This window comes from Sorex araneus, chromosome 2 (assembly GCF_027595985.1).
Source record: "Sorex araneus isolate mSorAra2 chromosome 2, mSorAra2.pri, whole genome shotgun sequence".
NCBI lineage: Eukaryota > Metazoa > Chordata > Mammalia > Eulipotyphla > Soricidae > Sorex > Sorex araneus.
In genome coordinates this window covers 51,373,585-51,385,187 of record NC_073303.1, presented here as the reverse complement: position 1 = coordinate 51,385,187, position 11,603 = coordinate 51,373,585, and the positions used below count along the sequence as shown (strand labels likewise).

The 11,603-nt window shown below is 65.4% G+C and overlaps 1 protein-coding gene across 3 annotated transcripts; it reads right to left on the bottom strand.

Moving 5' to 3' along the window:
- Positions 1-4,331: 4,331 nt before the first annotated feature.
- U2AF1 (U2 small nuclear RNA auxiliary factor 1) lies at positions 4,332-10,964 on the bottom strand. 3 transcript variants are annotated; one of them, XM_055128571.1, is made up of 8 exons: positions 10,844-10,964; positions 9,853-9,940; positions 8,252-8,318; positions 5,237-5,286; positions 5,055-5,153; positions 4,845-4,978; positions 4,676-4,768; positions 4,332-4,598 (listed from the first exon to the last, which is right to left on the bottom strand). In XM_055128571.1, exons 1-8 carry the CDS (start codon positions 10,885-10,887, stop codon positions 4,460-4,462), a joined length of 714 nt encoding a protein of 237 aa, XP_054984546.1. In that variant the 5' UTR covers positions 10,888-10,964; the 3' UTR covers positions 4,332-4,459. The 3 variants fall into 3 exon arrangements, with proteins under 3 accessions (XP_054984546.1, XP_054984544.1, XP_054984547.1); XM_055128569.1 differs by lacking the exon at positions 8,252-8,318 and adding an exon at positions 7,482-7,548; XM_055128572.1 differs by lacking the exons at positions 8,252-8,318; positions 10,844-10,964.
- Between the last annotated feature and the right edge of the window lie 639 nt (positions 10,965-11,603).

Below are 11,603 nucleotides of genomic sequence, written 5' to 3'. Positions count from 1 at the left end.
CACACACACACATGCAGCACACAGGCACACACTAGCAGAGTGCAGGGAAGGAGTCCCTGCCAGGGTTATGTGCAGTAAACTAACGCGTTGATCTAGCTGGCACCTGGCCCGGAGCAGGAACTGGCAGGGGTGTGTTTGTCCCCCAGACCCACAGGGCAGCCCTGGGGGCATCCAGCAGGAGTGCCTGAGCTCAGACCCGAGAGGGCAAGGGGCCACCCAGGGGGCAGGACTTCCTCTTGCTCTCAGGAAACAGGACAGCTTGATCCAGGCCCCAAACAGCTGCTGCCAGTGGCCGGGGCAGCGCCACCTGGACAGGGAGTGCGCAGGGACTCAGGCGACTGAGTGAGCACCTGAGGCCGCGCCCGGCCCATGAGCGGCTCCAAGGGCCCAATTCACACCTTGTATGTAGGAGCCCGGGTTCCAATCCTGGCACTCAGGCCCCCCAGCCCTGCTGAGAGTGACCCTGGACGTGACTCCAAGACAGCCAAAGGGGCTGGAGCGATAGCACAGCGGGTAGGGCGTTTGCCTTGCACGCGGCCGACCCAGGTTTGATTCCCAGCATCCCATATGGTCCCCTGAGCACTGCCAGGGCTAATTCCTGAGTGCAGAGCCAGGAGTGGCCCCTGTGCGTCACCGGGTATAACCCAAAAAGCAAAAAAAAAAAAAAAAAAAAAAAGTTGCTTCTAGAAACACAAGATTAAGGAGGGAAGCTACAGGGGCCAAAATGATAGGACAGTGGGCAGGAGCTTGCCTTGCATGTGCACCCTGGCACCCCATATGGTGGCCCAAGCACCATGAGGAGTGACCCCTGAGCATTGCCAGGTATGGACCCCAAACAAAACAAAAGAACAGTGAAGGGCCTTGGGCCAGGAGTTGGCTGGAGAGGGCAGCTCAGGCCTTGATGGGAGCCTGGGTTCGACTCTCACAAGTGGTCTCAGAGCTCCACCAGGATTGACAGTATATCTCACACCTGCAACTCCATGTAAACCCCACACTGCACCCACCACATATATCCCACACCTACCCCTACACCTGCACCCTCACACATACCCCACCCCCCGCCCCTGTAGGCTGCCTGGGACACAGCCACAAGGGCTAGACACAACCCCACTGGACACAACCCCACAGGACACAACCCCACGGGACACAATCCCACTGGATACAACCCCAGAGGACACAATTACTTGGTACACAGTCACATGGGACACAACCGCCTAGGAAACAGCCACACAGGACACAACCAGAAATGACATGCCACATACACATACACACACACACACACACACACACACACACACACACACTGCTCTCCATGGCAGGAACAGGTCCCTCACTTACTGTCCTGTGCAACTGTATCACCTGCAATCTTGTGTGACTGTTACCTGATTGTGTCATGCACAATTGTTGCTGGTTGTGTCATTAGCAATTGTTTTGTCTGTGATTGTTGGGTGTTATTGTGTCACATGTGGATGTCCCCTGCAGTTGTCATGTGTGATTGTGTCCCATGAGGTTGTGTTACCTGTGGTGGTCATGTGTGGCATGTCATTTCTGGTTGTGTCCTGTGTGGCTGTTTCCTAGGCGGTTGTGTCCCATGTGACTGTGTACCAAGTAATTGTGTCCTCTGGGGTTGTATCCAGTGGGATTGTGTCCCGTGGGGTTGTGTCCTGTGGGGTTGTGTCCAGTGGGGTTGTGTCTAGCCCTTGTGGCTGTGTCCCAGGCAGCCTCCGCCTCACGGCCAGGCCTGGGGTGGGGGTCTTGTCTCCCGGGGAGCTTGCTCGTGCAGACCCCCTATTGGTTTCCCCCCCGCGCTCAGACCTGCGGTGCGGGAGCTCAGATCCAGCCTCCCAAGGCCCAGACTCAGTGTCCATCGGTCTGTCTGTGCACTGAGTTCCCAGGGGCCGACGTTTCTGGGCCTCGGACGCCCACTGAGGCCTTTGCTGCCCCTTTGTAGGTGTCTCTGCCGAGCTGTCCAGCGTGGGAACAGCTGCTGGGGGCTGGGGGCCTCCAGGCCCACGTGGCCACTGTGGGTCCAGGGACAGGTGCAAGGGAAGGTGGCCATCTGGTCAGCACAGCTTCCAGCACTGGGGGTGGAGGGCAGACCTTGAATTCCCTTGAGAGGCTGGCAGGGGGCACCGCCTGGGGAGCCCGTGTCCCCCTGCTGCTCTGCGTGAGTTTCGTGCCGGAGCTCCAGGGCCGGCGAGACCCACAGAGTGACATAAGGGGCAGAGAAGCTTCCGGTGCTGGGGGCCAGCTCCCACTGGGCAGCAGCAGGCAGGACCAGGACGTGGCCGGGGCTGTGAGCCCGGATGCGGGGGGGAGGGGGGGGGCGGGGGGGCTGGCCACGCCCCACTCTGCCCCATCCTGCCAGGGAAGCGGCGTGGGAGGTACTAGGCGTGGGAGGTACTAGGCCTTGTGTGGGCGGGGAGGCGGCCTGGGCAGCTCAGAGCGCCCCTCGTCCTCCTCCCGTCCTCCTCCCGGGCCTGTGCCTGCGCGTCCTGTGGCTGAAGTGCCTCCAGCAGGGAGCTACAGTCGCCCAGCGGGGCCCCCAAGGCTGGGGAAGGCTCCATCCCTGCAGCCTCCCACCAGGCTCCCAAACCAGCCAAGCTCAGGGGCTGGAGCGATAGCACAGCGGGTAGGGCGATTCCCAGCATCCCGTATGGTCCCCCAAGCACCGCCAGGAGTAATTCCTGATTGCAGAGCCAGGAGTAACCCCTGTGCATCACTGAGTGTGACCCAAAAATAAAAAAAGAAAAACAAAAAACCAAAAAACAAGCTCAGGAGCTGCTGTACCGCGTCATAGCTGGGCCTCCACTCAGAACCAGGCCCTGTGCCCTTCGCCAGGTGTGATCCTGGTCATGCACAAAGCAAGACCTGGCAGTGGTTGGGACCGGAGGGAGAGGTCAGCAGAGGGCACCTGCCTTGACAGGCCTATCGGAACTGACCCCCGGCACCCCACATGGTCCCCCAACCCCCACCAGGAGCAATCCGGCACACAGAGCCAGGGTAAGGCCGGACGCAGCCCAGTGTGGCCCTAAAACAGAACAGACTTGAAACGTGGCTTCCTGGGCCGGAGCAACAGTGCTGTGGAGAGGGTGTTTGCCTTGCATGCAGCCGGCCTGGGTTCAATCCCTAGACCCCACAGGGTCCCCTCAGGGAAAAAGAAAAAAAAAGCACGCAAGCAAGAGAAAAGACGGGAGCCCGTTGACCCAGGCAAGGTCAGGCCGGCTCTTCCCGGAGGAATGGACACCTGATGCCTGTCTGGGCCACACTGCTGGGGCTGGAATAGGCTGTGGGAGGAGTTAGCAGCGGAGCGGCCCAGCCTGAAGGCTGTCTCTGGGCTTGTCTGGTCCCGGGCTCAGAGGACACTAGGAGGTCTCAGGGGTCACCCCGCCTCCACCCAGCCCTGGGGCCTCTTTCCTAGAAGTCCTCCACCCTAGGGAGGCACCACTCCCAGGGGCGCAATGAGGAGGCTCAGGTGCCCTCGCCCCTTCTCCAGCCTGTTGCTTCCCGACAGGCAGCTGTCCTGTACAGGGCCCCGTGGCCACAGCTTCAGGGAGCGGGTGCCAAGAGCTTGCGAGCATGGCGGCACACAGCTGGGAGGGCAGTTGGCAGACAGGCCCTTCCACACGTGACCCCGCCCCACCCAGCTCGAGGGAGGGGACTCCTCGGGCCAGTCAGGCGGCTGCTCCAAACTGCAGAGGGGCTGAGGGTGCGGGGCGGGGGCTCCCTGGGCACAGCCCAAACCCCAGAGGCGCCTCAGGGCTGTGCTGGAACCTCCATCCCAGGGGTGGAGCACACACTCCCGTGTCTCCTGGGGACCGAGTCCTTGCAGAGGTGCTGGGGAGACAGCGGGATGAGCCGCATGCCAAGGCAGGTGCTCTGTGCCTGTGCACCCTCCCTCCGTGTTAACTGTTTCCACTCCTGCGGGGGCGCTGGCAGGAAGACCCCGTTCGGAGTAGAAGCGCAGTGCAGCCGAGGCAGCACAGGCGGAGGCGCCCGCCTGCGTCTCAGCGCCGGCCCACCTCTGGCACCACACGTGGCCCCACGCAGTCAGGAGTAGCCCCAGGACCACCGGGTGCCGGGGAGCTGCCGTCCAGGCCAGTGACCCAAGGGAGGTTCCACTCTCCAGGCCTGTGGGCCCGACTCAGGTCTCTGCACCCAGCAGGAAGCTCACGGGGCATCCAGGAGGCGAGTGAGAAGTCCCCAGGGCAGCATCGACGGGCTGGGGGGCGCCCACGGCCCAGCCCCTACCCAACCAGGCCCCCATGACGGGTGGGTGCCCTCTTGCACCCATAGCTGCCCAGCCAGGCAGGAAAGAGCTCAGACCGCGCTATCACTACAAATTTTATTCAGAAACCCATCTTTGTTTTTTTTTGTTGTTTTTTAAAAAAAATTCCCATTATGAACTTGTGTGATCGATCGACTGTGACACTTCCCAGCACTCGCGGTAGAAACTGGCTCAGAACCGGCCCGACCTCTCGCGGTCCCTCGAACGCCTCCGGTCGCGCTCCCGGCCGCCGCCGCCGCCACCTCCACCGCCACGGCCACGGTCTCTGGACCGGGAGCGGCGCTCACGAGAGCGGGATCTCGACCTGTGCCTGTGGACAGGGACACGCTGTGGGCCCCGCCCGCCCGCCGCCAGCCCCCCCCACGCGCACCTGCCCACCGCACTCACTTCTTGCGGCGCCGTCCGTACAGCTCCCGCCGCAGCTCGCGGGAAATGGGCTTCAGATGCATGAAGTTGCAGAAGCCGCCCCGGGTGCACTCGCTGGGGAGGGGACAGGGCGGTCAGGGGTGCCGTCAGCCCCTCCCCGCCCCCCAAAGCAGGGCGCGGCCACACCTACCCCATCTCATACTGGCGGCAGCAGGCTTCCCGGAAGTCGGTCACGGGCGACAGCTCGGCGTGGATGGGCTGCCCATTGAACCAGCGGTTGTTCAGGTCGATCACAGCCTTCTCCGCGTCCTCCTCACGGCGGAACTGTGGAGAGAGGAGCGAGTGCCGGGCCTGCACTGCATGGGGCCGGGGGGCGGGCTGGGCGGGCGCTGCTGCCTACCTTGACGTACACGTTCCCCACCAGGTGATCACCCAGGTTGTCGCACACGTTCATCTCCTCCACCTCGCCGTACTTCTCCTCCATCTCCGTGAAGACCTCCTGGGGGGGGGGGTTGGCAGCTGGGCTCAGGGCGCTTCCTGGCCGGCAGGGACCGGCCCCCCTCCCCACCGCCCAGGGCGTACCTCGAAAAACTCGTCATAGTGCTCCTGCATCTCGACATCGCTCACGGCACCTGCCAACAACACAGGGCGCGCAGGTGAGCGGGGGCGGCCGGCGCAGGCACGCGAGCACGGCGGAACTCGGCCCCGTCCAGCTCGGGGTGCAGGCGCTGGGCGGCAGACCAAGCTCTCATCTGCAGCCAGGGCCGTGTTCCCGGGACCGAGGAAACGGCGACTTGGATTAAGAGGTTTTTGATGAAAGCTTTCTTCCTCTAAGGTTTAAAGTGAAGGTCAGGAAAGCGCCCGCTGCCCCGCGCCCCTCGCCAGGCCCAGCCCGAGTGGACGCCAGTGCTGCCGCGGGCCGGCCCCAGGAGGCGCAGACGGCTTCGCTGGCCAAAACGCACAGGGTCGCAAGCGGCAGGTGCTCCCTTCGCACTCCCCAGCGCCAGGTGCCATCACGCCCAAGGGGGAGGGACTGGAGTCAGACTCTGAGCACCCCAAGGCTGGTGCCCACACCCGGGGTGCCCCACCAGACAGCCCCCGAGAAATGCAATCTACTCCACAGGCTCTCCATGGCGTTCGGGCCCTGCCTCCACAGGCTGGGCGGGCCCCAGGCCCAAACACAAGCCTGGACGTGGGGAAAGGTCTCGACTCCTTCCTGTGGTCGGCAGGGAGGCGGCCCAGTCTCCAGGGCCCGGCATGGCATGGACCAGGCAGCGTGCTCTCCCGACTCGGCCGAAAACCCACAGTGGAAAAATGAGAAGAGAACACGGCCGCCCGCAGTGGCAGCCCCTGGTGCGAACCAGCACCCTGCCCCCCGGAAAAGAGCCTAGCCGAGCTCCAGCTCTGCTGGAAACCCCCAAGTTCATCGAGAAAGGTGGAGACCAGAGCTCACAAAACGCACCTCCGGGGCCTGACAGGCCCTACCAGAGGGAAGACACGGCTGCCAAAGACTCATTTTCTCAGAAGTGACCTGCAGCTGGCGCCTCCCGGCAGCAGGGCACAGCCGGTCCTGGGCAGTGGGCCGGAAGGGGGGGAACAGCTGTTTCTGGGCAGTGGGCCGGAAGGGGGGGACAGCCGGTTCTAGGCAGTGGGCCGGAAGGGGGGGGACAGCTGGTCCTGGGCAGTGGGCTGGAAGGGGGGGACAGCTGGTCCTGGGCAGTGGGCCGGAAGGGGGGGGACAGCCGGTTCTGGACAGTGGGCCGGAAGGGGGGGACAGCCGGTTCTAGGCAGTGGGCCGGAAGGGGGGGACAGCTGGTTCTGGGTGGTGGGCTGAAGGGGGGGGACAGCTGGTTCTGGGTGGTGGGCCGGAAGGGGGGGGGGGACAGCCGGTTCTGGGCAGTGGGCCGGAAGGGGGGGGACAGCCGGTTCTGGACAGTGGGTCGGAAGGGGGGGGGGGACAGCCGGTTCTGGACAGTGGGCCGGAAGGGGGGGACAGCTGTCTCTGGACAGTGGGCCGGAAGGGGGAGACAGCTGGTTCTGGACAGTGGGCCAGAAGGGGGGGGGACAGCTGGTTCTGGGTGGTGGGGTGAAGGGGGGGACAGCTGGTTCTGGGCAGTGGGCCGGAAGGGATGGACAGCTGGTTCTGGACAGTCGGCCGCAGGTGGCCATGGAAGCAGAAAGCAGTGGGCAGAGGACACCGAGCCCGGCGTGGGGAATCGGCAGGGTGGGGCTGCTGGCGACACTGGCCACCACTTTCCTTATCGATCCGAGCCCCGAATTCCGCATCTGCTGGGACCCAGGGCCCTGACCTGGGGGAGCGAGCAGCCTCTTGGCACATTACGTGACCCAAGAGCACGAGAAGTGCAGGCGAGAAACGGGGCGCGGGCACCTCCTCGGCCAGGAAGACACGCCCAGTGCCCAGGCCCACGGGGCAGGGCCAAGCCGGACTCAGGAGTGACCCAGTAACCTGACACCCGACTTTCCCTCTTCACCCTCGGCTAGGCCACTACAAAACTTTCCGAGTCTGCGAAGAAACACTCCTCCGAACAGCAAACCAAAGCAGATGTGGCCAGCGCCAGCCGGCAGGCCCCGCGGGACCAGGAGACCCCAGGCCGCAGACCTGCCTCTCGGGTGGCCAGGATCAAGCGCACGGGCCGGTGTGCGGGGAGGCCAGGCTCACGAGAGCAGGAAGACCAAGCCTGACCGTGGGGAACTGCCAGCCCGGCTCTTGGAGGGGCCCGGGGCTGCCGCGGGACCCAGGCCGGGAAGGGCCTGAGCTCTGGCGCGTGAGCCCAGGGAACCAGGGGAGGAACTTGGATGAACTTACAGCGCAAACCGTCAGCAGACTGGGAAGAGTTTTGAGGGTTACGGTAAATGTTCAAGAGGGCAATGGTCTGAAATACAAAACGCAACAACTTTATATTACGGAAAATTAAACGTCAACACTTCACCGGCTTCCTGTGGCGCTCGCTGGCTCCGGCGGAGACGCGGGGCTGAAAGAAGAGCAGGTTATTGTCGCTCCGGGCCAGGAGGTGTCCCAGGTGACGGCTGCCTTGCTGCACCCTAACACTGCGGCACGGGGACCCGTGATGTGGAATATTGTATTTCTGCTCACGGAGCGCCAAAGCCTCCACATCAACAGGCCAGCTCGGGCCAGGGGCTGGCGGTGGGGGGCGAGAAACTCTGGCTGGCCATGAGCCCACAGGGAGCCCTTTCACACACCAAACGCCAAACAGCTGCCGAGACCCCACGGAGGCAGGGCGCCAGAAATACAATAGAGCACAGCACGGACTCGCCCTCCCTAGAAGCGAAGGGCCCACTTACCTCGAGCCGCCTACGCCTAGTCTAGCCAGAGACCTGAGGGAGCGCCAGGGCTGCAGTCAGACCCAGCGCCGCGCACGCGGACTCCTCTCAGTAACAAAAGGCACCGCGGGGCCCCGGCCAGCGGCCTGCCTGGACGACGCCTGCCGCGGTGGCCGGCACCAAGGACGCCCGCTGAGTGTCCTGCCTGCGCCAGCCCAGAGCCAGCAGGGCTCAGCTGAGAGCGGGCTCTTGACCACCAGGGTTTAAAAGACTTTCTCCAACTCTGGGACTTACAGTGTGAGCCGTCAGCCGTCTGTGCACTGTTTTGGGGATTACGATAGATGTTTTGAATCAAGATGGTCTGCGGGGAAAAAAAATACAAAGGGGAAATCTACTGGCTGCTGCGCATCCAGCAGCCAAGTGCAAAGAGACGCCCTGTCTGCAGAAGGCCAGCCGCAGCCAGACCCCTCCTCTGCAGAGTCACCCAAACCATCATATTATGGAAACAGAGTCTGAGCAGGGGCCTCGCAAGTCAGCCAGCAACCGAGAGAAGTTCTGAGGAGTCCCCGGTGGGGAGCGGTGCCACCAAGGCAAGGGGCAGCGCTCTAGAGCGTCCTGGCGCCCAGTGAGACGCTCAATCCCCGCACAGATGGCAGTGGTCGGAGCGCAGCCCCGGCAGTGCCAGGCCCAGGGCTGGCAGTTCCAGTTCTGGGGAGGGGTCTCTGTTTGCATAATACAATAGCTTAAAGCAGGCGCTCTCCAATCCTCCTCTAAGGGGGAATCCTTCTAGCCCTGGCGCTTTAAACTGGATCAGGCAGACTTGAAACCTTACATTGTACCGTTCTTCTTAAAATCAAGTTGTCTGAAAAAACAAACCATGTGTAAGTTAGTAGGCTATCGAGACAGGCCCCTAGACGCCCACATCACCAAGCATAGCCAGAACCCCCACTCGGGAGCGCCGAGCACAAGGACAGCAGGGAGGGCCCGCCCACCGGGCCCACCGCGCCTGGGCGGCCGGCACAGCGCCAGCTGACCCTCAGATGTGGCCGCCGGCGGACTCTGCTCGGCTGCTGCTAGAGTCAGCAGAGCGGGCACTTGGAACCAAAAGCTGCCGAGCCCGTGATGCCACTGGAGAGTCACTGGGGTCACCTGGCCAGGCAGTGACCAGTCCGTGCAGCCAGGGCCACTGAAGACCCGGACCCAAACCAGGGGCTCAAGTGAATGCTTGCAGCGGCCTCCCCAGTCCCCGAGTTCTGACTCGGGCTGGGCCCACTCTGGATGTCTGAGTGCAGTGATGGCCCACAGCTCTGTCGCCGCAGGGCCTTTGCACTGCCAACTCTGGGTCTCCCCCACCCCACCAGAGCCCTCACTGGACACAACAGCTGCCTGAACGTCACCCAGCCCACGACCTTTGGTTTCCCTGGGAAGATTTGGGCTGTAGATCAAAGGACTCGGGGGGGGGGGTGGGGGGGGAACAATCCAGTCCACCCAGTTCCAACTTCAGCGTTTCCCAATGGGGCGGCGTATTTAAAGCCATGGCCAATGTGCTGATGCGGCAGCGGTGGCCCGGGGCCACGGCTTGGCCTGTGGCTCCACTGAGATGCCCACTGTCCCATTTCCCCGAACCCTTCTAGGAAGACGCCCAAGGGGGGGCGTGGGGTCGGCAGTGCCACCTGTGTCCGGCTCCAGGGGGCTTCTGCTGCGCCCAGCTTCCCTCTTTGAACCCTCACTGAGGGAGGCCCTAGCCTCCTCCCCATTAGCCGACAAGGAGAGGGCAGCACCCCAGCCCTCCAGCAGACCCGGGAGCCCGGGGGGACCAGCAGTCCCCCGCAGCCCCTGCAGAGAACAGAGTTGGTCATTTGCATGGAAACATCGAGAAGAGCAAACAAACAAACCTGGCTAAAGGTCGGCTTGTTGTGCAACCGAGAGCACCGGTCCCCATGGCGACAGGCTCCAATTTTGAAATAAAAGGAACAGTTGACTCTGAAAGGGAGAAAAGCTGGTTATCCGCGGGTCAGTCGGGCACCCGCCCTCCAGCCCTGCCAGCCCTGCCCCTGGGGCCCAGACCCCTCTGGCCTCGACCCCCGGCCCAGGGCCGCAGCGGCAGGGGGAAGCCCGAGCCCTGCCGGGCTTTAATTTGCGGCCCCCAAATGAGACAGACAGACAGACAGACACACACACACACACACACACACACACACACTTTGCGGCCCCCAAATTGCACGCACACACACACACATACACACACACACTTTGCAGCCCCCAAATTGCGCGCACACACACACACACACACACACATACACACACACACACCCCACACCCCACCCTGGGCTTCCTCCGTCCCCACGACTCGGCCACCCCCTACCCGGGACCAATCCTGCGGGCCTTCGGGACCCCAGGCCCGCGGGACCCCCGGCCGGGCGCCGACCCCGACCGTTAGGGTTCGCACGCGGGGGGTGGGGGGGGGCGGCGCGGCCACGTGCGGACTCGGGGTCCGGGGGTCTCGGGGGTCCGGGGTCTCGGGGTCCGGGCTCCAGGGCTCGGGGGTCCCGGGCGTCTCGAGGTTCAGGGGTCCCGGGGTTTGGGGTCCCGGCGGCTGCAGCGCCGCGTGGCCGCGAGCCCCGGGCCCGACCTGGCCGGCGGGGCGGGACAGCGTCCGGCGGGGACAGGTCATTTGGGGGGGGTCTGAGGGGAGCGGGGGGGGGCCGAGGGGTCGCGGTTCCGTTCGGCCCATTCCCCGCCCTGGGCCGGGAGGTTCGGGTTCGGGTTCGGGCCGGGCCGGGGCGGGCGGGAGGCCCGCGGGCCGCGGCGAGGGCGCCCCCCCGTCCCCCCGCGCCCCCGCGCCCCCGCCCGCCCCACGCCCGGCCCGGCCCGGCCCGCGCTCACTTGTCTTTCTCGGTGCCGAAGATGGACGCCAAGTACTCCGCCATTTCCACCCGCCGCCGCCCCGCCGCCGCCGCGCACGTCACCCGCGCGCGACGGCCACCCGCGCCCGCGCCGCCCAATCGGAGCCCGCGCCGCCCGCGCCGCCCAATCGGAGCCCGCGCCGCCCGCGGGGGCGGGGCCCGCCGCCTAGGCCCCGCCCCCGGCCCGCGCGCGCCCGCCCGCCGGCGCCCCCTGCCGGCGCCCGCCCGCTAGCGCCGCCGCTTGGCCCGGAAGCCGCGCGCGCACCCCCGGCGGGCCCGCCCGTGCCCGGTGCCCGCTGCCCGCTGCCCGCGACCCCGCCGCGCGGCCACGGGCACGGCTGACCCCCCGACACGCACCGCGCGGACTGCCCGCGCTGTCCCGTCTCTCCCAGCACGTGGCCGGGCCGTGCTGTGTCCCCCCGCAGCACGTGGACGGGGGCAGGTGGCTCTGTGCCCGTGGTCAGCGTGTCCCTCCCCCGCCGGCTTGGCGGGGCGGGGCAGCACTGGGGTCTGCGGCGGCCAGGCCTGGGCCCGCGCGCGCTTGCCGGGCCGTGTGCGGGCCCTCCCGGGACGCGGGGCCAGTGGTGGTGCCCGCACCGAGCGACCGCCCGTCCCGGCGGCTGTGCCCCCCGCCCCCGGGGGCTCCAGGCCCAGCCGCCCCTTCTCTGCCCCCAGGGCGGGGTGCCCCGTGCTCTGGCCCGGGGTGGGCCGCGGGGGAATCTGCAGACACAGCAGGCGCC